Raw genomic sequence first — 27529 nt, forward strand, 5'->3', positions numbered from 1 at the left:
CTAGCCCAGGCTTTAAAAGCAGCCTCATCTTGTTGTGCTCTTGCATAGGAGTGAGATGGAAATCACACTGTGTTTATACAGGCTCAAATGACAGGAGCTTGTTTGAGAGAACACTTGCGTATGAAAGCTTCAGCTGGCTACAGAGCTTCATTTACAGGAGCCTAAGAAAACCATGTAGCCATCTGATCCTTTGAAGACTTCAATCACCCTGATAAGGGAAGACAGGGCAGGATGGGGTAGAATGCTCCCATTCACACCTGCAAGACTGCAGCTTCCACAGGCAGGCTGTGTACCCCAGAGAGCCCCGCTCAGACATACAGCACAGGCAAGCATGCCTCCAGAATCTGCCCACTGCCACCCAATTTAAATCCTGGGGAGATTGTGCAATAGCTCCTTCAGGCTGAGAATAGATTATGCTGGTTTCAAAGGTATTTGGCACTGGGGCTGCACTGGGAGAGCCCAGTAAACTGGCCCAACCTCTCCTGTGAAAGCACCTGCAGGCAATTCCTGCAGCTGGTGCCTAGCAACATGCTTTGAGCTGCTCTGACAACAGCTAAAACTCAACGTTATTTCATCCTTCCTCCCCAGAGGAGCAGCTCTTGAGTCATCACGAGGGGAGAATAGGACACGTCTCCCACTGAGCTTGCTCTAAATGAGTGGTATGCAAGGAGACGCTCTCTTGAGCATGCATGCTGCCAGCTGAAAAGACATCTCCCCTCAGCATGTGGGACAGCTGCAAGTTCAGGAGATTGGTAAACTGTCTTTTCTCTTCATTTACAACTTGCTTTCTGCTCCCAACAGCTTCTCTGCATCCAACTCTCTGCAGGAAAGCCTGCAGGAGAAGCAGGTTTGGATCCATGCTGAGTCCCACATTGGATTTGCTTGAGTGAGCCCTAGGTCGTGGAAACACACACAGGTGGCTAGAAACTCAGGGCGGTGCTGGGCACTCTCTAGTGACACATGGTAACTTTTAGATCACCTATGCGACAAGAAGGCACCCCTGAATCTGAGGGAGATGCTCTTGGGGAATGGCAAACATCAGAAAATATGCGTAGGAAAGCAAGCTTGCCTGCTTATGGGGCTGAGATCCTCGCAGAGGTGGTGAGGCAACACCAGCCAGCCCAGGCAGGACCAAGCAGCATGTTTCTGCATGTGGGCAGTGTGTGGGGATTAGTGGTGAGAAGGTGAAATAAAGGGGAGGATCCAGCTGCAGAGAATGCAGGAGCTGGGTGGGAAGCACAGCCTCCAACACCTACTGGTACTGTGCAGGGGGGAGAAGGGCTCCAGCTGGCAGAGGTGGGAAGCTGTGAATAGATGAAGCCCATGGTGCCTGGGTGCTTCTCAGATTAAAACAAAATAAGGTGCCCCTGGGGGGGTGTAAGTTTGCCTCTGGGAGCAAGCCTGAGATCCAGGCAGATTTCCCCATGAGAAGCTGTTAGGAAATCTCAGGCTTGTTTGAATGATGGAGTTCCCATGGTGATGTGTGGTGGGAGGGCAGCTGACAGTCCTCTGCCCTGGCTGGTCACAGTGCTCGTGCTGGTTCACCACTGCAGGGCTGATCCCTTGGGAAGCAAGGGGCCCTGAGGACTGCATCCAGGAGTCAGAGGCACCTCAGTGCTGTGGACAGTGGGGGCTGCCAGAACTGCCTTTATCTCATGGCTGTCTGTCCTCGTCTCTCAGCTACCTGCAATGCTGCATAGCCTGAAGGGAAGACTTGAGAATCGCTGTCACTAGTTTGAACTCTTTAGCCTTAAGCAGATGAGAAAAGACATTGATAAGTGTGGTACCACCAAGAGACACCTCTCCAGCTCACCCCAGCACCCTCAGCTCTTCAGGATGGGAGACTGCTCTGTTCCCCAGGCCAGGAGTGGTATTCAGCTTGCATTCATATTCAGTGGAGGGTGTTTGGCTCATGGATTTCGCTCATGAAGGTCACCTTAAATAAAAACAGCAGCACCACACAGGTTAGATGGCAGGGAAGCATTTTACACAGGAAGGCAAAAAGAGTCTGTGCCTGATCTGGCCTAGTGTCTAGTGGGAGCCTCTGCCTGCGTGGATCAGAAGCTGTCCTGTCCCCTGCTGTGCCATGCTGCCTGAAAGCCAGGGAACATTGTGGTGGAACTGACTCCCAGCTGCAGGAGGGGACAGCTCTCCCAGCAGAGTGGCTGGGCCGCCCCTGCCATTGGCAGAGCTGGCTCAGTGCGATGATGATAGTGGTTGTGTTGCCTGGCCCAAAGTGGGTTTGAGATAAGCTTGGGACAGCAGACTTTTTTAAACCAGCATGGCCAAATGCAGAAGATGCTGTCTGTAGCACAAAACTGTGCCTTTGCTGGATGAGGGGACTACTGACCCAACATGCACTTGCGAGTAAGACATTTCCTCCTGCTCCAGTGGTTTCTTCCCAGCACAGCCTGCCAGTGGTTTGTGCAGCTGCTCCCAAGCTCCTTTCAGAACCACGGCTGGCTTAAGCAGTTTCAGTGCGAATTCCTTCCTTAGCCTGTCTCAGAGGAAAGTGTGGTGGAGATGGGGGACCTTTGCAGCCAGGAGACAACATGTTGATAGCAAAATCCTCAGCTCAGAAAACATCTCCTTCCTTCCTGCAAGCATATGAAAGACAGAATTAAGGTTGCGCAGCTTTCTGACCTCTAAGTTCTCAACTTCTGTTGTCACATTACAGCAGCAGCAAATCCTGTTGCATGGAGCACAAATCTGTCTGTATATGCACTATTTTAAATGCTTTTCCTTGTAAACTGTTCCAGACTTGGTCAGAAATAAGGCTGGTTCCTAACAACAGAACTAGGAAACCTCTTTAGAACTTTTTTCCCCAGTTTTTTAGTTTTCATATTGAGCTGCTAAAGCTTCAGTCTGTCAGTTAACAGTGTTTCAATTAATTTTACTTCAAGGTATCTTCCTTTGCCTCATTTTCTGTGTATCTCTGAAATACCTCCACACGTAGAGTGTGGTCTGGCTTCTTTCTGATGGCAGGAAAGGTTTTCCTCTTGAGTTGGGCTGCGGTTAGAAGGACAGGCAATGACACGCTCATTTTCCCCAAATAAGTAGAGGGTATTACATTGCAAAAAGCCAATGGCAGTGTTTTTCCTAGCATTCATACCAACACTTCTGCACAAAGGGGTTGAATCCTGCTTCCATTTATGCTGATGTAAATCAAGAATAATAAAGTTCTTGATAGTTTTACAGCTTTGCATATTTTACTATGACAAGTGGCATAACTAGAATTGAATATATAATATTAGTTTTATCATTGCATCTTTGTGCAGTTCTCACTTGCTGTGATTATGGCATTTTTTAGACATTTAAATGTATTTTTAATGTGTTTTTAACATTGCACTCTCTGTGGCAAGGACTGCCACTGTAAGCATAGCAACAATGTTAGGAAGACTTTAATGTGCCACCTCAGTACTAAAGGACAGGAAGTGGGGTTTGGAGAAGGTTTGGAAACCACTTCCAGGTGCCAAGACAGCCCAATGGTTTTTGCTTTAAAGATCTCTTCTGACCTTTTCCTCCACCTCTGTTTAGGCAGAACCAAACTCTGCTTGTTTTTAAGATTGTTGTCACTCAAAAGTTGCACCTCCAGAACCAAGTTAGTTAGCGTAGCTCAAGACTTTGAGAAAAATGGTTTCTAAAAAGGGCATTACCACGCTGGGGTAGGTTTTTGCAAAGGTGTTGCCCACATTACATGCAGATTTATCAGACAGATGTGTTGTTATAACAAGCTGACACCAAACAATTTAATTGTGAAGGCTTACATGATCTTTAGCAATAGACACCTCAGAGACCTAAACCCCTTGTGCAGCAAAGGCAGAGAGCTTTAACAGTTGGCCTTTTAAAAGGACGCAGTAATGTCCGTTTGGGTTTAGAGAAAAAAGACTTACAAAACCCAGAAACAGCAGGAATGTTTGGTCCCTTGGGAACTTGTGTGGCTTGTTCTGATTCAGAACTGTCCTTTTGTGTGTTTCCAGCCCAAATGCAGCACCAGTGGCACCTCGAGTGAGAGAGTGAGGAGCTGGTGTTACTCCCAGAAATGCAGAGTGCTTGGGTTGCTTTCCTGGCTGTCCCTGTGGCAAAGGGAAGCAAGGCTCCAGCGGGGTGACAGTGCAGTGCAGGTATATCTGGACGCCATCAGGTGGCCTTCAGGGCTGGGCCGGGTGGCACTGGTGCGGGGCTGGCTGCTGTGGCGGGACGGGTGAGCTGAGGGCGTGCAGGCTCCCGAAGGACGCCCACCCTGAGGTATTTTGTGCCACTTGCCTCACCTGCCGCGCCACCTTCATCCCCTCGCCCCAAACACCCTGCTGCCCTCCCAGCCGCCGAGGCCGCCCTCGCCCAGCGCGCCGAAGCCCCGCGCGCTCCGTGTCACTTCGACAGCAGCGTGCGGAGCCTTGAGACACCTGCCCCCTGGTCAGCCGGGGGACGGGTGGGGGATACGTCTGCCTCCCGCAGCAGCGACACCCCTCAGGCGCAGGAACTGTGTTTCCCCCGCCGTGGTGGGGGCGGTGAAGCGGCCGTTAATTCTCGCGCCACGGGTGGCGAATGGCCGCGCATGCGCCGCCCCGACGGGCAGCGGGGCGCGGACTGCGCCTGCGCAGCCCCACCCCTCTCCGGGCGGGCAGCCGGGGGCGCTAGGACCCGCCCCTGCCCGCGCGCCGCCGCCGCCGGCGGGCGATAAAGGTCTCGCGGCGGAGCTCTGACGTCACAGCGAGTTAATTTTAAACCCGGACAAGATGGCGGAAAGGGACGCGGCGCGGCGCGCGGGTCCGGCCCGCCAACGGCCCGACCCGGCAGGTAACGCGCCCCCCGGGGCGGGCGGCGGCGCTGCCCGCGGGAGGCGCGGGGCTGTGCGGTGGGACCTGGCGACGGGCGGCGTGGGGGGAGGCCCCGGTGTCTCCCCCCTCGTCAAAATGGCGGGGGCGGCCGCCAGCCCCGACGCCTGCCTTCGAGGGGCGGCGGGGGAACCGGCGCGGCGGCCCTTCCGCTTGGGCTGCACCTCGCTCGCGAGCGGGGTCACCCCGATCTCCCTGCACGGCCAGGGCATCTCGCCGTGCGGGCGGCGGCCCATACGGGAGCGCGGGGCGCCGTGAGTGCGGCTCTGGAGCCGGCGGTCGGTGACCTTATTCCCCGCTGCGGCGTGTCCGGGCCGCCCGCCCCTGTGTACATCACGTGAGGAGCGGGGGCTGCAGGCCCCGGAATGCGGCTGGTGTCGCCCGGCGGGCTGCCGGGCCGCGGGGCGCTGGCCTAGCCCGGCCCGCTCCCGAGGCCGGAGCGACGCGGCCCGGAGGGCTTCTGCGTCCTCGGAGCCACGTCTGGCTGCGGAGGGAGCAGCCGCGGGCGGCGCGGGAAGGAGGTGGCTGGTCCACGTTGGCCCGTCCTCCATATGGACCCCAGCGCACTCCACTGTCAGCGCTGGTCTTGGGTGTGATAGATCCTCTGGCGGTGACGGGACATGTCTCTGGCTTGATGTTTAGCCTCCTATGTGCTGGAGTCTGCGCACTATGTGTGGCTTTTTTTTATTTTTTCATTTTTTTAAATACGGTTGTTTCTCAATAATAGTTTAAAAGCTGAGAACTTGTAACCCTCTCTCTGCTGTACTCTGTGAGGGGGGAACCTGAGACTTGTGAGTACTGTACTGGCTTGAACACTCAGTTGAATCCTTTGAGGTTTTTAGCATTGCACTTGAATACTGAACTATTTTAACATCTTTGTTGTATAACTCTTGCTTCATTTGGAAGCAGAATGATTGGACTGGGCACGATTAAACGAAATCTAGCAGATGTCATGTGCCGCTATTGATTTCATTGCTTCATTTGCAAGCTAACTAAAGACTGGGAAATCTAACCACTATAAACTGGTAGGTGCGGAGTGGCTACTCTGCTCATTTTTTTTTTATACAGCAGGAAAGGCGGGCTTCTGAGCATGTGGAAATGTTTGATTGTGTTTGGCAGCATTATGATTTTAATAACTTAAGAGTCCAGAGATTGAAATTGAGGAAATGATACTGTTTTATTGTTTGGGTGCTGGTTCCCCCTCCCCTCCAGTACTGCCAAATTTTCTTTGATGGTTCTTTGTGTTTTCAGCACTATGTAGCTGAATAATCTCAAAGCATTAGGCTATTGCGTAACTTTCTCAGGGTCATAAAAGTGCCAGCACTCTTCTTATAAACGGCCTTTAAGGTAGCTGTGTCATCATTAGCAGTGGAAACATGCCCATGTAGCTGTTAAGTTGCTTGCATGCTTTAGGATGGAACAACTTAATTGATAGGGCCTGCATGTGCAGCCGTGGATGGTCTGTGCCTGCCTGCAGATGAGCTTTCTGTACAATGAAATACAAAAGAGTCATACATTAGAATAATTACAAGAAAAGAGATGTAACGGGACAGTCTGATAACTCCTTCTGTACCATTACTAAGTGTTCCTTAACAGCTGTTATGTTCTAGCTTACCCTACAGTCACTAATGATGTTCCTCCTCAAGTAATAGCAGTAGTTCTGCAGTGTTTCAACTAGTAATCCTTGAAAGTATGGAGGGGGTTGAGTAAGGCTGTATTCTTTCCTTTCCATGTTCACCTGCCTGCAACTTAATGACATTGCTGAAATACTTGTAGCACAGAATCATTTTGCTTGAACTATCGTAAAAACATTTATTTAAATATCGTAGCCTCTCCTTATTTGGGAGGCCAAGCTGCTGTTGTTCATATTGGATAGACAGGTGTGCTTGAACCAGGTCTTGCAGGAGTGCTGATACTTCTCAAGTACCTTTTGCCAACTACAGTCCCTGTGTTTTGGTTATATATTGGTGATTGCTGTTTGCTTGCTGACTAGACTAATAAAAGTACCACTGACTGGAGCAAGATACTGTGATGGATGGGGGATTGTTTTTCCTTCTTGTCCTAATAAGAATAAGGATGCTACCTCAAGCTGGCTAGACTGGATAAGAGTGGGTCTGTTGGGAGGAGGTCTGGGGATTTTCCTCCAATGCGACAGAGGAGCACTTATCTCCTTGTGGTGGTATCACATCCTTTGCAACTTTGAGTTTTGCTCAGCTGCAAAAACAGATGTAATAAGCAGATAGAAATGCAGGTAAGTTAAATTCTGTGTTCTTCTTGCTTTGGTAGTGAACTGCAGCATTGTTAGTCTCCAGTGCAAGCTGGATTGCAGGTTTCACTTCAGCGCTATGATAAAACTAGTTTTAACTTTGTGCCTGTTGTCAGTAGACTGTTGTACGTCTTGGCACAGTCTGTGAAAGTCTCTAACTATTCCAAGGACGTTCATAAGGAAAACTGCCAACTCTCACTTAAATCTAACTTTTCTATGTAAGGCAAAGTTTGAAGTTGCTTTTGTTACTGCACTGCAGTCATGAACAGGCCCTTTCCTGGGGATGATTTTTAATATCCTGGCATGGCAGTCTTCAAATGGGAGGTTTTAAACTTTAAAACCAGACTGCATTGTGTTCTTGTTTTTACTGTTGCTGCATACTTTGCCTACAATGTGATCTGCAGGCTGCCAGTTTGAGTGCAGTTTTCTAACTTTTTTTCTAAGTCCTGCATTCACTTCTCAAACTTACTATACTAATAATTAGTATTTTCAAGTTTTGTCTTTAATCTCAACTATCTAAGGTGAACAAGGCACAAAAATATTTTCTAAGCTTCTGCATAGGCAGGCTGGCTGCATTTGTCATTTGTGAACAAGTGGAAGTTTTCAGAAGTACTTATATATGTATAAGTACTCTTACTGTAGTATGACTGGGTCTCTTTATCGAAACATATTCAGCAACTTGAACTTCTTGAGATGTCCATGAGGAAAGATGAAAGTAGATTTCTTTGGTTTTGGAAGGTTGTTCTTGACATGAAAGTTGTTATCTCATCCTATATCTCATTTTGAGGTAATAGTGCTGTGTAGGGACTGGATTTACGTGAATAAATTTGTGGGGCTGGGATTTGTATCTGAAACAAGGAAACAAACAGATAAACAAGTTTGAAATATATGTGAAAACTTTGTTCAGATTGCAGTTAACTGAAATTGCAGACTTAAAAAAAAATGACTGATATGAAATGAATGATTTCTATTAGGTTAAGGGTCATAATAAAGTCATTTCTAGCAGCGAATTAATACATAATAGGGACCAATGTTCTGAGAGCATTGGTAGCTAACTTGTCTGACCTTTTGACTTCTGTTCATTTCTGAAATAAATTAATATATTTTGTGTAGTGCTTATTTCCAGAAAAGCAAGATTTTGTGCTTGCTAAGCATACTTTTTGAAACAAAAACCATGCAAAAATCAGAGGAAGTAAGAAGGCATTTAAATTAGGAAGTTGATCCTCTGCTCTTTTAAGAAACCTGGAATGAAATCTGAGGCATTTGAAGACACATCTTTCCTCCCCCACTGTTAATTCTTATTTGACTGAATTTATCTCCTAAGACTTGAAGGTAGCACTGATTGTATTCTGTAACTGTACAAATGAGTTACGTGGAGAAAATCTAGGCTATAAATTAGTGCTAGGCAAGTAACTACCTGTTGGTGTTTAACTGGAGTTGTCATTCTGCAACAAAGCAAGTAGCTTACCCTCCCTCTTTGTGAGGGAGTGTACACATGTTATTATAGTGCCATAGCTGGTAAATTCACTTAATGAAATACTTCTGTAGAAGTTTGTTTGTGCACTTAGATATCCTAAAGCCATCTAGTTAGTTTGCCTGGAGTCTGTCACTGACACTTCCAGCTCTTCCATGGGGATGTTATTCCTTGAGGAGTGTGAGAGTAGTAGATCTTTGTGCTCAGTGTGGTCTGTGAAGCTAAATAAATATATTCTGCCTTTCCCATTAATTAAATAGAAAAAAATACTTGTAGTAATTTTATAATGCTTAGTATTTGGCTTCTCTTTAAGATTGGAAAAATGTAAAGCAGGATGTTTGCCATCAAACATGGCATTACTGAGCCATATATCATCCAAGGCAGTCTTATAAAAGTTAACTGAGTTAATGCAGGTAAACTAGGCATTGGAAGTGGCGTTTGATGCCAGCTTGATGAACTCATGAGCAAGACTAATAGAAAATCAAATGTAATGTGAAATAGAAGTCCATTTGGGCCTCTGCAGAAATGATTTATAAAGACCAGCCTCTTTTAATGCTCTTCTGTATCCTGGAGGAATAGATAAGAGAGCTGTCAAAGCTATAAGACTGCACAAAGTGCGTTATGGGAAAGGACTTGGCTTACAGCTTGATCACTCGGCCTCTATTTACGGTTTGTATACGGTATGAGGAATATTTTGAGAGGAGAGGACATGTCTCATCTATTTTTTTTTTTCTTGTTCTAGATGTATTTACAGCTTTATTTTCAGTGCAGACAATAAGCAAATGACTGATTGCATTTTCAGCACTACATACCAGTGATTTCTGTGTGGCAAGGTGGGGTTTGTGTGCTACTGCAAGTCTTGGCAGGTTTCTCTTAAGAGACTGCAATAGAAGCCAAAACATGGAAGGCAGAGGAGTTGAAGACTTGAACTAATGAAATGTACATATTACAAACATGGATTGTAGAATGTAATTTCCAGTAAATTGATATTTGAGAGTAGAACTTAATTTTTTCTTATGCAGTTGTTGTTTAAGTGAGATCAGAATCAGATTGCAGTCTGTAGTTAGTGTCGAAGTATGACACATTTTTTCACCATTGTCTCAGAGATAGTCATATTGAATTTCAAGTTCTTATGGGTCTTGGTAAAGTATTTGAAGTGTCTTTTGCGCAACATGTTGTATGATCATGCCAGGACATCAAGACTTTTTTTGCTTGGATTGAAAATTACAGAAACCTGTTGGAGAATGTGTCAACTGCTTGTACTGACATGTTAGGACTAATTCTTGTATGTTGTGCGTGCTTGGAAAAGTTGTTCTCACCTCTTATCTTCTCAAACAGGGTGGTACTGCTGAGTGGAAGAATAAGCGCAGTTATTTTAACTGACTCTGTAAGCCAAATCCTATGATACTACTGCCTGCAAGCATGCATGGTATGTCTTATTCCTCTCCCCTCCTCAACCCCTCTGTATTTTCAGCTCCTTAGGTGAATGTAAGAAAGGGTCTTCTGACTTTTTCTTGTGGTTGTTCATTTATCTTGGTCTGTGTGGTATGATCTACTTGGGAAACCTTAAAAAACTGGGAAAAGAAAAGGGCCCTCTGTTAATCCTCTGCCTAATACAGAAATCACCACAGTACTAGTTTCAGGGGAGGAACAGTCACTTGAAGCACATGAACTGCTAGGTGTGGAGGCAGAAGCTTGGCTTCCTTTATGTATTGCTTAGACATAAAATAGTGAAAATGACTGCTGTAGAAAAGTAGAGTTCTTGATATAATCAAATTACTTTCTTAAAACAAGAAGTCATCTTGCTTTTAAGAGAAATAATTTCTTAAATACTTCGTAATTCTGAACTAAGGAATATCAAACTGAGCTGTTCTGTAGTCTAAAGTGCTGTTGACTTCTTATTTCTGTAGAGCATTAGAACTAAGATTAAGCTGTTGTGAACTTTAAAGAGCAGCACACTGCTATCTCTGGGTTCCTGGACTTCTCTGCTCAGTGTTTGTCCTCTGTATGATCTAAGGAAAGATCTCATGGATCCACAAAAGGAAGCAAAAAATATGAGCTACGAAGGCTAAACTGTTGTTTGGAGGTGTTAAACATACGGTCTTCAGACAGTTATATTTCCCTCTTCCTTCTCCACTGAAGTGAAAGATGGACATTAAACCATTTGTAGTCTCAACATGTGGTATGGTATAATGTCCTATAGAAAAGCAGTTAGATTGTTTAGATGTATTCAGACTAGTCCAAGAACTTGATGTAAAGAGATGTAGTAACCAACTCCCCTTCTGTGTTTATTCATTTCAGGAGGATGGTGTGGCTTGCTTTACCTCTGGGATTACTCTCTTATTTTACCCCTCAGTGCTATATACTCACCACTAGGCTTGACTGGCCAGCAGCCCTTAGCATACACATAACAATGCCATTTGCCATTCCAGGAAAATGCTGTTTAAAAATGAAAACTGTTTCTGTTGTTAAGGCCATTGTTTTGCTAGTGGTGGCTGAGGTTTCTGTGGTAGCAAGTATTGTGAATGACATTAAAGAAGCTTAGGTAAGTAGGTAAGTCATCAGCCCTTTGAACTGATACCAAGGTGATTGTTACGTGGAACTTCGCTATTAAACTGTAAGCATTTTACTGCATCCTTGTGACAACTGTGGTGATTTTGAAATAGAAATTCTTCTAATCTACTGTTTAGTAGAGAGAGTTCTTAGCAGTACAGTATATTCAGTAGTGAATGTTCAAGGGAAGGCACCTCTAGTGCAGGAAGGATTATGCCAAGCTCAAGGTCTTCTCATCAGTTACACATCCTAGCCTGTGGTGTTGACAAAACTGAAACTAGTGTTAACCTCCATTTGTGAAGGAAGGAAACCTTGTTGTTAAGTGAAGGTTAACAAATGTGTTTGCTAGCCCAGCCTAAATCTGAACTCTTTTAGATCTGGACACATCCTTGGCAACATGCAGTCCGATCCAGTTACAGCCCAGTTGTCTACCCATCTTTGCAGTATTATCACATATCACTAAGTCAGTCTCCACGTGAACATGCTTCTTAACCGTACTTCTGAGTCTGGAGAAGTTTGAGCTTAACTAGCTTGTAGTCACAAAGCTGAACTTTTATTTTGGCACCAGGGCCTGGTCAAGCAGCTTGCACCTCCTCCTCAATTGTGCTGGTGCAGCTGTTTTGGAGGCTGTAGAGTGCACAGCACAACACCTTGTTTGTTCAAGATAAGTTTGTGCTTGGACCTGGGACAGTGGTGCCAACACAGAGGGCAGAAGTCCTGTACTGTTCACCAGTGCAGCTGGACTGACCCTGTGCCCTGCAGATGAAGCTACATGGCAGTGCTTTTTGTCTGTCTTGAGTTCTAGTGCTCATTGGGCTCTTACTGAGGTGATGCAGTTTGCAGAAAACTATTTGTATTGGTTGGCTTTTTCTGCTGGTTTTGTTTGTTTAGCTGACTTGACTCTCAGCAGCGCTGGATATGTGGCAAATTGAGCAGGAAAGGCAGTTTGTACTGCATGGTGCTGGAAATGGGAAAGGGTGGGAGAGCCATTGTGCGAGTGGGTGGTTAAGACTCAGCTGTGCTACTGCAACAGGCTTGAAGAGGCAACAGAGGATGGAGGAGGAAGAAGCAGCAGCAGTTACTGGCACTGTCCTGTTGACAGAATAAATGTACTTTGAGATGTTGCCTTAGCAAGGGACTTTTGTGCAGCAGTAGCAATGATGCCTGGCAGAGACTCAGAAGTTGTGTAAGGTAGGTGTGGGGCTCTGAAGTACGTGGACATAGATAGGTGCTGTATCAGTTATTATGGGTTCATTATAGGAAGGTGATATGGTAGCCCAGGTATCTTTATCCATGTAGTCAGCAGCAGGGACTATGATGAAAACTACTTTTATTGTAGTTGTGTAAGAAAAAGTCTTCTAGTGCAGGTAAAGTGACCACATGCAAAATGGGGGTGTGTGTTGTGTGTTTGTTTTGCTTGCGTTTTTTTTTGTTTGGTTGGTTTTGTTTGTGTGGTGGGTTTTTTTTGTTGTTATTTTTTGTTTGTTTGGCATTTTTTCCATTCTCCCTAAATGTGACTTGTGTGGGGCTTGTCACTTGTATCAGTTTTGCTAGCTACCTGATATAGAGAAGGCAGTTTCTTAAGGTAAACCCAGTCTCCCCCTGTACTGCTGTTTGTTTTTTTGAAATGAAAGGTAGAACTTCTTGTGAAAACAGAATTACGGAGTTCAATGCTGGACAAGCTGGATGGGAGGCTTTCTTAGCTGTAGGAGCATAAAGGGAGGTGGAAAGCAGAGTGTAAACTGGAGGTTGTGCTAAAAGATGGCTATTGCTTAGGCACTTGAGATTGTAAGAAGCATGGTGTGATCAAAAAGAAAAAATTAAAGCTTCTTTGGCTTGCTCTGTTTCCTTAAACTTCTTGCTGTACTGACTGACAGGTTGCATATCCTGGAAATGAGTATGAAAATGGGCCCTTTAACATACCTCCCTGTACAGCAAAAGTGAGTGCTTGCTTTGCTGAGCTCCTCTGTGGCCATGGTACAGATGCAGCTGAGTGACTAAACCTGTTCTGGCTGCTAATCTAAAGATCAAACGTGGGGTAATTGCAGTTGGCATCTCTCACTTATTCTTTTCTCCCTGTCCTTGTCACTCAAAATCTTGGTTTGGGTTAGCTGATTGTTTAAATTTATCAGCTGCTGACACGAGGCATACATACAAGGTATGTAAAATGTAGTTGTGGTCTAAACCAATTACAAAATACTGACTGAATCTTCTTCAGTGAGCAACAACCTTAAATAAAATCACCCTGAAATACAAGCAGAAGTCTGCCAAATTTCAATCTGTGTGGCCTGCAAGGATCTGGTTAGACTGCAGTGTTCACAATGAGATTTCACTTGCCATTTCGAGAGCCCATGGTGAACTAGGGCACTGTCAGATCCTGTGTGTTCTCATTCCTGTTCTCAAGAACCTGGGGGATGGGTAGGAAAAGGCGAGGAAGAGGCATTTTAGTGCTTTCATCTGCTTTAGTCTTAGTATTCTAAAGCAGTATTCTTTGAGGGGGCTGGAAAAATACTGGTAAACCTTACTGTGGGTAGAGATCCTGTTAGGTCCTTTAGTGAGTGTGCTAATAATAGCTCTGGGTTTTAGGCAGAGTGAAAGAAGGATGAGAAGCATACTTTGTCACTATCCCTACTCTCCAAGTTTTTCCTTGCAGTTATAGAGAAACATCTTTCTTAAGTTCATGCTGTATTTTCAGAAAATAAATCCTTTTTAATATACGAGTTTTGTTGTTGTGTGGGGTCTTGTTTGTTTGGGTGTTTTTTGTTTTTTTTGGGTTTTTTTTGCTACTTACTAGCTTGTGTCAGGGTTTGTGCTGCTTCTTAGTCTCTTCTTATTGGTATTCTCTTACTTGCATGCATTTGAAAATAGCTGAATTTGAGAGTTGATTCTTTTTGCTGCAGCTCTTCATTATAATGAAGTCTCCTTCTAGCTTTTCTGTCCCCTTAAATGAAGCATGCAAAATACCAGCTTATCAGTACTTGGCATAGCTATGGAAGAGCTGTCTGTTCCTGCATGCATCCAGACCATTCAACAGAAAAGTGATTTTTTTTTTTTTTTTTAAGCATTTAGGAATAAGCAGGCCTATTGTTTGATTAACTGTGATCATAGGATTCATAGGTATCTAGGTCATCAGAATATCTTTTTTTCCCTTCTCTGGCAGAATTGTAGCTTTAGGTACTTGTCACTTTTGCTCACAATTTATGTGACAGTTCCAGATCTGTCCCTTAACATCCCATTTTCCTGAAGGAACAGAAAGAGTTAAATGCATCTTTCCCCCCTCCCCTACTCCTGTGTCAGTCTTATTGGATATCCAAACAAGTCTTTGGAACTTAGCTCATCAGTCCTATTTATAGCTGAAATATTGAAAACATTTAATTATTTCTGGCCTTAAAATGAGCTACTTGGCAGTATTTGCTAGTCAGCAATAGGAAAGCAATGATGCATTAAGGTCTGTGGCAGCCTCATAGCTTTCATGTGGGCCTTGCTGTGAGTTTATTGCATCGGGTAGGACTGCTGTATAAAGAGGAGGACAATTTTGTGACTTAAATCTAATGATTTTTTTTTTTTAGTAGGTGTGCCACAATGTTTTACTTTGTCCAAATAAGGTTTGAAGGTTAACCTATTTTTCTGTGCTCTGGAACTCAGTTCACACATGCCTACATTTCCCTCAGTTCACTACACCAAAACAAGAAATGTTGAAACAGTTTGTCTGCTTTCTCTCTAATGAAAAGTTCCTAGGTATTCTCTGAGAGAATGCCTTACATTTAAATGGAGTACAGCAGTTTCCTCATGGTAACTTATTTTAAGCTTTTGATTCAAGCTGTGAACTCCCTCAGGCTGTGGAGGTAGAACAGGATTTCAAGGCAGATGGTTTGAGGTTAGTGTAGCCCACTTCAGCTTACTTTACTGTTCAGGTATGTGAGGGAATGTTTCGTGCATCTGTATTGAACTGTGAAGGGGAGATTTAAACCACTTTTGTATGGACACAAACTTGTGGTGTCTGTAGAACACCAGGAAAAATTGTTCAGGGATGCTCAGAGCTGAAGTGGCTTGGGGTACTAGAAATTTTGATTTAAAGTTGGACTTCTAGCAAAGTGCAGGTTTCTGTAAAAACAAGATATTAAGACCACCAGCCTGAAGGTGTACAGACTTAGAAGTCTTTGTCACTCCTTGTGAGCAAGCGGAAGGAGTACTCATGAGAGCCAGCAAGACTAGTAAAAGTAACTTCTTTAGATTTTGTTCTTCATTGAAATCTTAAGCCACTAAAAAGCAGATTAGATTTAAATTTACTTTAATGTTGTGCTGCATCTATGTGCAGTTGTCTGTGTCCAACCCACTGTCCAGAGAAGAATTACTGGTTTTCATTTAGTGCTTGTTGATCAGAAATCTAATTGGGTTTAGAGGCAGTATGAGTTTAGCAATTAGTGTGTGCTTTTTTTGTCATGAAAGAATGTGAATGATGTGTTTAATGAGCTCAAGGTGTACTTGAGTTGAAACTTAAAGGCAACCTTATTGGTACTTTATTTCAATTAATGTGCTTGAAAGGAGGAACCTGCATTTAAAGCAGGCTGTCTCTTTTTGTTTTCATAGTATGCAAATTGAGCTGACTGTTCTCACTCCCATGCTCTTATGCTGCAGGGCAAATAGGTCATCAGCTGCTAGCTCTGTACTTAAGGGAATTAGCTTTTGTTCATTTTAACTCATACTTTAAGAAACGGGTTAATTAGTTGAGTTTGTTCTGTTGAAATATTGTCTGTGCATACACAAGAAGCTACTGTTCTCAAAATCTGGCTTAGCATTTCAACAAGTGGTGTTTGTTCTGGATACTTAGCTGATGAGTGTTACTAGCAGTCCTGCTGTAGCTGGGTGAAGAGCTTATATGAAACTGGGTGGTTGTATCTTCTCTTGGCTGTATTTGCTTCCATTCAAGTTTGTCTGCTGTGTCTTGTACAGTATTGCACTTGTATCTCCTAGCCTGTTTGACATGGGTTAGGAAGTGGCTCTGCACAGTTGAGTGGCTCTGTACATTAGCTCATGTGCTCTCACTGAATGATTCAGGTTGGAAGAAGCCAAAATAGAGTAGGGACTGACTAGTGAACAGACACAATAATGGCCTGAATGGATGGCAGACTTCAGAGGCTCCAGCCAGAGTGGTAGATATGACTGTAGTCTGGAGCATGTTAGTTCAGTAGTGCAGAAGCTTGGAAGGTCAGATGAACATCCTGACAAAAGAAAAAGATAGCTATGGCTTTCTGGGCCTGCAACACTGTGCTACAAGCTATAGCGCCATGTACTTTGAAGAGAGCTTTTCTCTATGTACTAAAAGCCTAAGGTCTAGTCTTCTGTGCATGTGGGGTTTGCCAACTGTATTGAGACCAGCCCTGTGAGTTGGATGAATCTACCAGCCTGTCTTGAGTACTCTGACAGGAGGCAGCATTGCCTGGCTGTTCTGCATGCTGTGCAAGGAACCATCATCTGTGCCTCTGAAACAACCACTCTCGGAGTGTGAATGTATGGGCTGGATGTGCAGGGTCTGTAACCCCATTACTGGGATGGAACTAGACTTCTCAGAGTGTTAAAAGACATGCTATAAAAACAGAACAAGAAAACTAACACAACAAAAAACCTCCAATACAACTAAAATCTGTTGCTTTGATTGCCTTTCTAGCAGTACTGAATGTGTTGTCATGGGAGGCTGCCATGAGCTCTGCAAGTCCAGATTACTGTCGGGTTGGCTAGAAACACCTCAGTGTAGGAGTGGTCATACTGTGAACACCACCTCTTCCAAAGTTAGTCGTCATCCATTCCTATACTTAATTTGCTGGGACTGGACTATTGCAAGAACCTAGCGCAGTTTGTAGTCCTTTTGAGTGGGCTTTAGGACAAATCCACTTAAATTGTGAGTTTCAAGTTTCAGTTTGGCCATGCCAGTGCAGGTGGGGGAAGTAAGAAGTAGGGCTTCATGTTCTGAATTTTTAACTTTTGGCCTGACTTGACTTGACAGTGCTATCAGCATGCTTATTTTACGAACTACTTGCAGAACTTACCACAAGGCTTTTGCAGAAAACTGGACTGTGAAGTGGATCATCTTGTTTTGAGAGACTGCTCTGAAAGTAGTTCTTGGAAGTGTAATGTGATCCTTCTAACCAGGGTGCTGAAGCCTTCCAGAAAGGCTTCTGAAGTGCTCCAGTGCTGCCTGAGACACTAATTAGCTGAAATAACAGGTTTAAGCAACCAGAAGGTGATATAAAGGACCAAAAAGGTTGTGGCATCTGCCCAGGAGCACATGACAGATTAGCATATGCTGATTATGCTGCTGGGATGAGCAGTAGCACTTGTTCTAAAGTTGACATGCTTAATTTGTGCAATGTCTGCCCTGATAATTGCTAAGTAGTACAAAATCTCTTGAAGACAAGGGCGTTCTCTGCAACTTGAGCATGAGGTTATCAAACCAGCTCTTCTGGATGGATCAGGTTTCCTTCACAGCTGTCAACACTGAAGTTCTCCACCCTCTAATATGCTTGATTTATGGCAATAGTGGTCTTTTCTGAAGGTTGGTTGGGAGTGTTCGGAAATGTTAGGTTGGCTAGTTCAAAAAACCCCCCCAAAACTCCAACGAACCAACCCAAACCAAACAAAAAGCCCAACTTGATGCTTTGGAATTGACTTTCCAATTTCTGCTGCTTAGAATTTAAGCATTCAAGTTTACTTCCTGTTCAAACCAGGTCCTACACTAGCTTGATACATTCAAACCTGTTGGGTGTTTTTTTTTTTTAAGATTTAGTGTCACTGGCCTTTGAGGGCAGCACAGATTTGATGCTTGGAAATTGCAGTGTCCTCTCTGATTTGCAATGAAGTGAAATGTCAGAACCAGCTAAAGAGACAGTTAATGGAAAAACTCCAGGGTCACCATGTTACCAGTTTTTCAGGTTTGTGGTAATAACTCAAATGTCTCATTATATCCACAATGTGTTGTGTTGGAGCACTGTTCATAAATCTTTTGCTGAGGATGGTATCTAGGATGCAAAATCTGGCAGGAATGACTTGGCAGGTCCTGTGGGTATTGGCAGGGTCTCTGCCATGGATGAATTAAACTGTGGTGCGTTCCAGGATGCCTCATCACACATCCTGCAAGAGAATGCTGCTTCTGAGCTCCTCATGCAAGAAGCATGGGGGCTGTGTAACATCCTGCGTGCAGTGCATCAAGTAACTGGAGATGGCTGCTGCTTTGTTAAAGTGATGTTTGGAAATGCAAGCATGACTAACAGTCCAGTGTACTGAAATTCATACAGTGATGTTCAGAGATAAGTAACTGCTAGGAAGGAGCCTCAATCAGGTTTGTGCACATGGGATTCTGATAGAATATGGCAAATGTAAATCTGGAGTTAGAGGCAATTCTGGAAGCACAAAACCACTTCCATATGCTCGATAGGAAAAGTGAAATCAGGCCAGTGGTAGAGTTCATTTCTGCTATGGGGCAAACTTGAGTGTTGTGGTACTTGAACAAGAGACTTGCATCATGTTCAGGCCAGTTTGTTGGGTTTTCTTTTAGGCCTCTAACCCAGTAACTGCTGAATTCTGTGAGTCAGGAAGATAGGGTATTGGTACTATTGTGCTATATGTCTGAAGGGCCCTTTTACCTCAATTTTTCATTAATTAGTAACTTAAATCTTATCTGAGTTATAGTTCTTCCAGCTACTGATTGATCATGAAAGGGTATGGATTCTTAAATTCTGTATAAAATATTCCCTTAACTCTTTTTGAAAGAGTTGGTACTTACCATCATTAAACCTTTCTTAATAATGTGTCATAGAAAGAGTATGAAGCCAGAAGGTACTTCAATGTTTTTTGTTTTTCTTATCTCAAAACTGTTAGGCCTCGCACATACATGCTCAGGAGTTTATTATCTTGAAAGCAGTGAAGAGGCACTCTGAAGTCTGTGCTGTATTGAAAATTGAAACAGGTGTAATGAGTTGGAATTAGAGAGGAGCTTAGCCATTTACTGATGTATGTATTCTTGGGGTTACATACTAGATCAGTGGTCTTGCTTGTATGTGTTGGTAAACAATACTGTCAGAAAACACTGTGGGGTTTTGTTTTGTTTTTTGTTTGTTTGTTTTTTTCTTACAATAGTATAAGAAAGTGGTGATCTAAAAATGGTTTTGGCCCTCTTTGGAGCTTATTTTGTACTAATTTTTGGCAGATAAGAGAGAAAAGAACCTTGATTTTTGATGGAAGTTATACTTAAGAAGCCCCTAAAAGGGGTTTTGGTGCTGAAAACCAGTTTTGTTTTGTGGTTTATTGAAACAGAGAATGCTGAAGATGTGAAATATAGACCATATTCAAAGCTGATGAAAACATGGAACTGCTGTTGATGTCATAGTCTGCACATGTGCATTCCCAAGAACATCACTCTTACTGCTGGGGATGAATGCACAGCTCAAGGCTTCACTTCAAAGAAATGTCTGGTGCCCTAAGCTCTGACTTACTAATGTATTGTAACCTGTCAATTTGCAGGTAAGCATTATGAGGAAGAAGAAGAGGAGGATGCCTTACCTGACTCAGATGCCCTGCTGGACTCAGATGACGAGGTGGATTTGGATAAGCCACGCCCCATACAGATTGTTCTTGCTCATGAAGATGACCATAACTTTGAATTAGATGAAGATGCATTGGAAAAAATCTTGCTTCAGGAACACATCAAAGATCTTAACATAGTAGTTGTGTCTGTAGCGGGCGCTTTCCGCAAAGGAAAATCTTTTCTGCTGGACTTCATGCTTAGATATATGTATAACAGGGTGAGTAATTTGTTTTTTTCCTGCAGGAAAAAAAGTACCTTTGTATTTGTTGACTTGAGCACAAATATTGCAGATCAGTTTTTGCTTACTTGTTTTGGGGTGGGGAAGCCAGCTACTGGTTCTACTCTGTGAAGAATTATGCTTAAGTGACACTTTTTCAATATAAATTTTTCTGCAGTTACCAAGGGAAGTTATTTGTTTCCCAGTGTAAGTGAGCATAAGAAGAATTTGAATGAGGGAGCATGGTGGCCTTCTAGTTGAGCTTTGAGAAGGGCTTGTCCATGTGGTGGTTTGGAGGAATCTTGCTTTGACTTAATGGCCTGAAATCATATTGTAGCACTAGCTTACCCTTTGTTGCAAAAACAAGAGCCTTGTAGCTGGTGGAGGACTAAATCTGCTTAAATCTGAGGTGTGGCAAAAGGGAGAAAGTCTCCTGTTTGCTGCTTGGAGTATGTCTCTGAACATAACACAGGAACTTTTAAAATCCTTTAAAGACATTGGTTAATGAATGCCTTATCAAAAATTTAGTTTATTTTCTTAGTTTGTAGCTTTTCACTGGTGTTGTCTTGTGTCTACTGTAGTTTGAACTCTTGGCTGATATGGTGAAGGTGCGATAGGGTCTCCTGTGACTATATACATCTGCCTGTCACAGGTTGTGTTTCTTTGAATCTGCATAGTGAATATTGATAATTCACTGTTCTGTTGCTTTTTGAAGCTCTTAAAAAACAAAATTGATTCTTTTTTCGGTCACTGTTCTTCAGAGTTGGAATTCACGGTAGCAGAAACTAACCACAACTGCCATCTATTTTATTTCTGTGCTAGCTGGCTCAAGGAATAAAAGTGAAGCCTGCAATTACAGGAAATAGGGAATATTGCAAAGAGGCTGCTGGTAGTTGGCAGATGAAGGGAACCTTTCTTTCACTCCCAGTAGTGCCTGCTGTTGAATTCCTCTCGCTGATTTGCTGAGAGCTCTGTAAGAAAGATGCTGAGGATGTGGTAGGAGGAATACAGAGTAGCAAGCTGGTGCTCCCAGCTTCTTAAGACTCTAACCTAGGAAGGAATAAATGTTTAATTGACATAACTGTTCCATGGTTGGCCTTTTGTGTGTGTGTGTATAAACCTTCTGTAGTGTCCTGTTTATATTAAACAAACAAGCCAAAACTAAGAAAACACAAACAAAAAACCTGAACTCCCAAGAAGTGTAGCCATCTGAGCTAGATGGCAGCTGGTAGTTCCTTCCAGAAATGGAAAGGGTGGGCTATAAACAAATACTCTTTAGCTTTCAGAATGTGAAATAAAACAAAAGTTCATAAAGTAAAATGGATTTAAATGCTGCTTCAGCCTTGTTTATTATCATGCCTTTCCGTTCCCTTTATTGTGCAATCACTACTTTCAGTTTTCTATAGGTGTCCTTCAAAATACTATTTAAGTTAAACTGAAGATGAAGGCAAACTTGACCAGCTATTGTAACCAACTATCTCTTACAAAAAGTGGAGAGGTCTTGTTCTCCATGTACTGCTGCAGGCCTGACATTTGCCTTCTGAAGCTGTAATGATCTGAGCTGATCAAACTCAATGATGCATCAGAAGACACTACACTGTGCCCAGTTGCTTTCCTGCCAGCTAAGTGACATAAACTGGCTTAGGGAAAGAGTTTGACAAGCATCAGAGCTGTTGCAAACTGATTGATGGGAGTTGGGGATGAGAGAAGATAAGTGCAACACCTCTTCTTTTGAGCACTGCTCCATTTGCAACACCACCCCTTTTGAGCACTTCTGGATTGTATCAAATCAAGTTGTATCCTCTGTGCTTATGCAAATTTCAGTACAGGAGGGGAGGCCTTGGTGTAGTTTCATAGTACTGTGTAGTCTGATCACTCCATCTTCAGTCAGGCTTAATTACGAGTCTGTATTTTCTGTGAAATAATTATTGGATCCCGCACAAAATACTAAAGTGTCTGCATTCAGTTTGTACATTAATCAAGCAATTTTTGGATATCCTCCCCTGTGGATATTGACACATGATGAAAAACTTGCCAGGATACTTTGGAATCGCATTTTCTTAAACCAAGAGCTGGAGGTCATGTATAAAGTTGCCGTTCTAAAAATCTCACTGTGCCAGTTAAGTCACAGGTAGGATTTTGGCATGGCTGAGACTGGTCACTAACTTCAGGGAGGGGCCATCTCATTTCATGCACTGATACTTAGTATTACAGTGGCTCATTTGAAAAGGAACAGAGTAATCTGTTGCAAAACAACACTGGTTGTGTACTCAGCAAGCTGCTGGGGGGATCCTGTGATCTTTGTTGCAGTTTAAGCCTTATTAGTAGTTGGGTGCAATAATACCAGTAAACTTAGATTTTTTATTTTTTTTTTTTTTTACAGGGGAGTGACCTTCTTAGCTTGTATTAATCTGTGGGGTGCGTGGTGTACTAATGGCACTATGCAAATAAAGCTGCATTGGTCCTTTCCTTAGTATGGAATGTATTTAGAGAGGTTATCTTTTAGGTGACCGATACAAAATTGTTCTTACATTAAATCAAGCTAGAAGTTGGACTACAAAGTCTTTTTTTCCCTCCTCCCATGTCTTGAGTATCTTTCAAGCCAACTTGATGGGTGAGAAGTGTTAAAGTACTGAGTTTTTACTATGGAAAGATGGAGGTAACAAACTAGGAGTGCTTCAGACCGATGCAAAGGTCAGAGACAGGCTTAAGTGCATTATCTACTTGTACCTGTTAAGTCACCAAGGTTTTCTGTGACATGAATCACATATAAAATCAAATGTGGTCCTGTCTAGTGTTCACTGAGGGATTTGTCAAAACATTTGTATGCTTTTAGTCTGAATTGCTACAAACAAGGATAATTGCTGAACCAAACTGAGGAAAAGGATTCTTGTATGAATGAAACATATTGTTGAATAACGCAACAGATTATTTTGAAAAAAAAGAAAAGCTACATTGACATACACCTGCAAAATTTGGTTCAGCATTTCAGAACTGTATCCTGGAGTGTACTAAAGCCCAAAGCAGGCCTGGAGCTTTGGTTTTTAGGGTGGTCAGTGGATGTATAGCATCTTCTAGGATAAAACACTCCAGGGTAAAGCTGTTCTGGTTTTGCCTAATCTCTCTGACAGGGGTGTATGTGCATGCAAAACAAACAAACCTAAAACAACCAGAAAAACCTCACCCCCAAACAAAAAAAACCTCTACCAACCTACCTGTAAAGAGCTGTGGTTCTCTTCATCTGGATACCCGAGTTTACTTTCTGAATTTTTATCTGCTCGTCTCATGTACTTTTGCCAGGTCTGATCCAAATAGCAGAGCTGAATGGCATGCACTTATCATTCGGGAGAACGCTTGTGCAGAGCTGCTTGTTTATCTTTCCCTCTTAGTGTGGTTTTCTCTGCATGCTGCTAGGCATGAGGAATGTGTGCAGGTTTTGTGTGTTGTGTTTTTTTTTTTGTTTTTCCCATTCACCTTTAGAAATAAACAGTTCTACTTATTTGCAGTAAGTATTTCTATTCTGTACAGCCCCTGGGTGCTCTTGCTGTTTTCTGAGATGTGTCTGAGCTCTTTTCTGAAAACAGCTAGTGCTGAGTCTGCAAGGTAGAGACCATAGTCTAGTTGAGAAGTCTCCCCTTTGACCTTCTCAAAGAGCACTTTCCTGGCTGGTGATCTTCTCTGGGCAGTCAGAGGCAAATTCATTAAACATCTTTCTGTTCTGCCAGCATGGTGTGTTCTAATCTGTGAAAGGTTTTTCTTGAAGCCCCATCATCAGTTAAACTATTGTCTATCTATCACTTCTCTCTTATAGGATTTCAGTGTACTTAGACCTATGACAGTGAAACTTCTTCAGGGCACCTGTTTGTGCACATTACTTGCCCAGTATATAAAGTACATTTCCAGGTCAAATGTGCTCATATGTTGGCTGGATTTTTCTTCATGAGCTCCTGCTTTGTGTATTGGCTGTCACTGAGGACCGAAGACCTCGTTACAGTACTGTCACCCAGAAATGTTAGCTGCAAACTGTACTTGACTCTCTGATAACCTTTTCTGAAGTGGGTGATCTGCCAATGAAATTTTAATATGGATGGGTTGATTGACATGTATAATTAAGCCAAGATCAGTTTTTTGTTCCTTTTAGAGGTTTAGCTGTTCCCATAGTTAAAATACATGCTACTTACAACTTTGCTTGAGTTGTATTTCTCAGCTGTGAGAGAAGAGCATGAGTGTGAAGTGGAATTGATGGACAAAACTCATTAGCTCTGAGTGGGTGCAACTGTACACATATACTCTTCAGGGGCTGAGGAATTGTGCAGATGCTGAAATATGGTAGACTTCCACAACACTTTGTGGATGGTCCTTGAAACACAGCAGAGCAGTGTTGCGTTTTAATATTTTGTGTAGTGTTGTCAATTGGTTCTGAGGAAAATGAGAGAATAATGTGGAAGTCTGCTAAAACATAGTATGTTAAAAATATAAAAGTCTCTAGCTTATTTTTAAATAAGCTTCTCTTCTTGTTTTTTAGACTTCTCCTTGCTGGATAGGTGGAAACACTGAGCCACTGACTGGGTTTACGTGGAGAGGTGGATGTGAGCGGGAAACCACTGGCATTCAGATTTGGAGTGAAGTGTTTGTAATTGATAAACCAAATGGGACAAAGGTAAGTGCTTGGCTTAAATAGGTACCTATAAGGATTTTTGCCTCTGTTCTAATACCATGGGTTTCATGGAGGCAGTTCAAACATCAATAGCTTTCCTTTGCATTCAATATCCATGTAATATTTTTTTAAACCTTTTAGCAGTGGAAGCACAAGTTCTCCTGCTTGGCTGTAAGATTCAGTCTCTGGCAATAGTCCCATTTTGAGAGTACTTTGTTTCGGTAAAGTCTAATCTGTCCAGGCTGATGGGTGGGTTATACTGTGGATGCTGTAAAACTGTAATGTCTATAAGTAACATATATAGATAAATGCTGTGAGAACAAACTGTTTTTTGAGAGGTAAGAATGTGTTCTAGGTTGTAGCTGTGTTCAAGAGAAATGTAACACACAGCTATAAGTACCGGGAACAAGTTCAGTGTCTAGAAGCTGGTCTTTCCATATGGTTAACTGCTAGTCCATAAAAAGGAGGACTAACAGTCCTAACAGTGGGATAAAAGGCACTAACTAATCAAAACTGGTGCACTTTTTTCAGCTGTAAGTCAGTTCACCTGCAACCAAACTTTAGAGTTATATCTTCATGCTGAAAAGTGTTGATGTTGTTAATAAGTGTTTATTCCATAGTATTAGTGGTGTATCTTGAACTATTAATGTTTTCTTGAACCATGACTTAAATAATTAACTTTCATACCCTTTGTATTTGCGAAGGAAACATCTGATGGCCAATTAATATGGGACACTTATCTTAAACAGTGGCTTAGGAGTGTGCAGGAAGTTTTATCAAATTTTATAGCTAACATTTCATATTTCTCTGGCTGAAAAACAGTGCTCTGGGGGAAAAAAAATCACTCACTTTTTCTTGCTTATCAGTCATCTCTAACTGAAAGAGAAGGGAATTGTAGTTGATACCAAAGACACAAATTGGACAGATGAACTTCTGTCATTAAGATGAGTTCATTCCTTATTATTCTAGCAGACAGTCAGGATCAATTATCTTGCTTTATTCTGAAAATGATCAATTTAAGATAGTTTTGTTTGTTTGTTTTTAAGTAACCATCTTACTCTTAGTTCTAATGAACAATGCTGGATTATCAGCTGAGATCAAAGTTCTTTGGGGAGTGAAAATTGTCTGTTACTCTGCACTGTACCTGCTTTGGGCTGGGGAGGCTATTTCTGTGTGAGAAAGTAACTAGTGTAGCAAGTACAAGGTTTTAAGCCTCATGATGTGGCTCTGCAGTTGTTGCTTACTAAGCTGTAGGTGTGCATAGGCATGTGCACAGGGAGCTGGTTGAGGTTTAAGTAGGTATAGGGACTTCCTCAGCTTGAAACAATTTATCCCAATGGCCTGGACTTTGAAAGTGTAACAATTTGGTTAACTATTGCTACTCTATAAAACTCTCCAGGTTGCTGTACTACTCATGGATACCCAAGGTGCCTTTGATAGCCAATCCACTATCAAAGACTGTGCGACGGTTTTTGCTCTGAGCACCATGACGAGTTCTGTCCAGGTGAGAATACCTGTGCTGACAAATAATGGCAGCTATAGGAATACTCTAGCCTGAACATGCAAAGAATCTCTCTAACCATGCTTTGAAAGTTGACCTGCATATCTTCCTCCAACTACGATGCAAGCTTTTGTACTTAAGGCCTTATTTTCAGTATAGTATACTACATAAGTTTCTCTGTGGAATCAAGGTATCAAAGACCAAGCTGAGTTAAATTGCTGACTAAACTGGGAAGTCTAAAAAAAAAAAGTCAAAGTAGCAACCACTTCTATACAGATGTGTTATGCAATCTTTAAGACTTTAGATGCAGCTTGGGGTGAAATTACACTGATCAGCTAAACTTACAGTTGCTGATACTGTTGAAATTCTGACAATTCTCTTGCACTATACTCAAAACTACTTTTAAGCTTGTGCCTTAAATGTGCCAAAAGTGAGCAGGTTTTTGAGGGATGACAAATGACACGAAAGTAACAGGAATATGTAGAACACAACTTTTGTCTTGTGGGCTTGTTTTTGGTGTGTATGGTGGGTTTTTTGTTGCCTTTTTTTTTCTTTTTTTTTTTTTTTTCTTCCCCCTGTGGTTAGGATGAGTTGTGCGTTATTGATGTATCTTTTGAGTATACTGCTGTCCAGTATTTGTGCTATTGAAACAGTCACAAGCTCCCTGGATAAAAACAGATTTCTCTGAGAAGAATTTTAAAGGAAAAAAAATCTGGCAAACTAACTACCCAGTCATTTATGTTGGAGAAATATAAAATATAAAAATACTCAAGTTATCTAAGAGATTACATGGAGATAATGGTTTCATGTTACACTGTAATTCTTTTACTGTCCCTTGCAGGTATACAACTTGTCCCAGAATATTCAGGAAGATGACCTTCAACATTTGCAGGTAGGAATATGCTGAATTTATATTAAGCTGCTTCTGAACTGATAGTCTTGATATTGTTCTTGAGAGCAGTATTAATGTAACTGTGATTTGGGAGCTGCCTGCTACTTCATATGAAACACTGAAGCTGACCTGATGCTAAAACTAGTACTACCTGTAATGACAACGTTATTTGCATCAACTCTGATGCTTCTGCTGTGCCAATGCAGGGGTAAAACAATACAGGCTTCTAATCTGGCTAAGTCTTATCTTTCTAAAGTCTGTTCTCTATATGGTAAGTTCTGAAATTCAAAAAAGGATGAGACAGGAAAATGGTTTATGGAAGTACTTTCTGAGAATATTCCAGTGTTTCTCCTTTTTCCCTAAAACAGGAAAATGGCTGATCTTTTGTAACCAGCTTCTAAGAAAATGTGGGAGCTTGAGTTAGAGCAGAAAAAGTATCTTCCACATAGAAGCCTTTTCCAGTTTTTCAACTGAGAAACTTCTTCAGAGTTTTATTTCTTAGAAACAAAAGCAGGAAAGGGTTGTCCGCTCTTTTCATCCTCTAATGGAG

The 27529-nt window shown here is 42.6% G+C and overlaps 1 protein-coding gene across 6 annotated transcripts in view; it reads left to right on the forward strand.

The window, feature by feature from the left end:
• The first annotated feature begins 4604 nt into the window (after positions 1-4604).
• Positions 4605-27529, forward strand: part of ATL2 (atlastin GTPase 2) — a 37678-nt gene continuing 14753 nt past the window's right edge. For 3 of the 6 annotated variants that reach the window (XM_065058908.1, XM_065058910.1, XM_065058909.1), the window contains exons 1-5: positions 4605-4800; positions 19649-19929; positions 24455-24589; positions 25986-26090; positions 26929-26979. In XM_065058908.1, the coding sequence (XP_064914980.1) occupies positions 4740-4800; positions 19649-19929; positions 24455-24589; positions 25986-26090; positions 26929-26979 (633 nt within the window). In that variant the 5' untranslated portion in view covers positions 4605-4739. Of the gene's footprint in view, positions 4801-5340; positions 5630-9916; positions 10008-12173; positions 12323-19648; positions 19930-24454; positions 24590-25985; positions 26091-26928; positions 26980-27529 lie in introns of those variants that run through there. The other 3 variants (XM_065058911.1, XM_065058913.1, XM_065058912.1) reach the window with 3 other exon arrangements.

This window comes from Columba livia, chromosome 3 (assembly GCF_036013475.1).
Source record: "Columba livia isolate bColLiv1 breed racing homer chromosome 3, bColLiv1.pat.W.v2, whole genome shotgun sequence".
Taxonomy (NCBI): Eukaryota; Metazoa; Chordata; class Aves; order Columbiformes; family Columbidae; genus Columba; species Columba livia.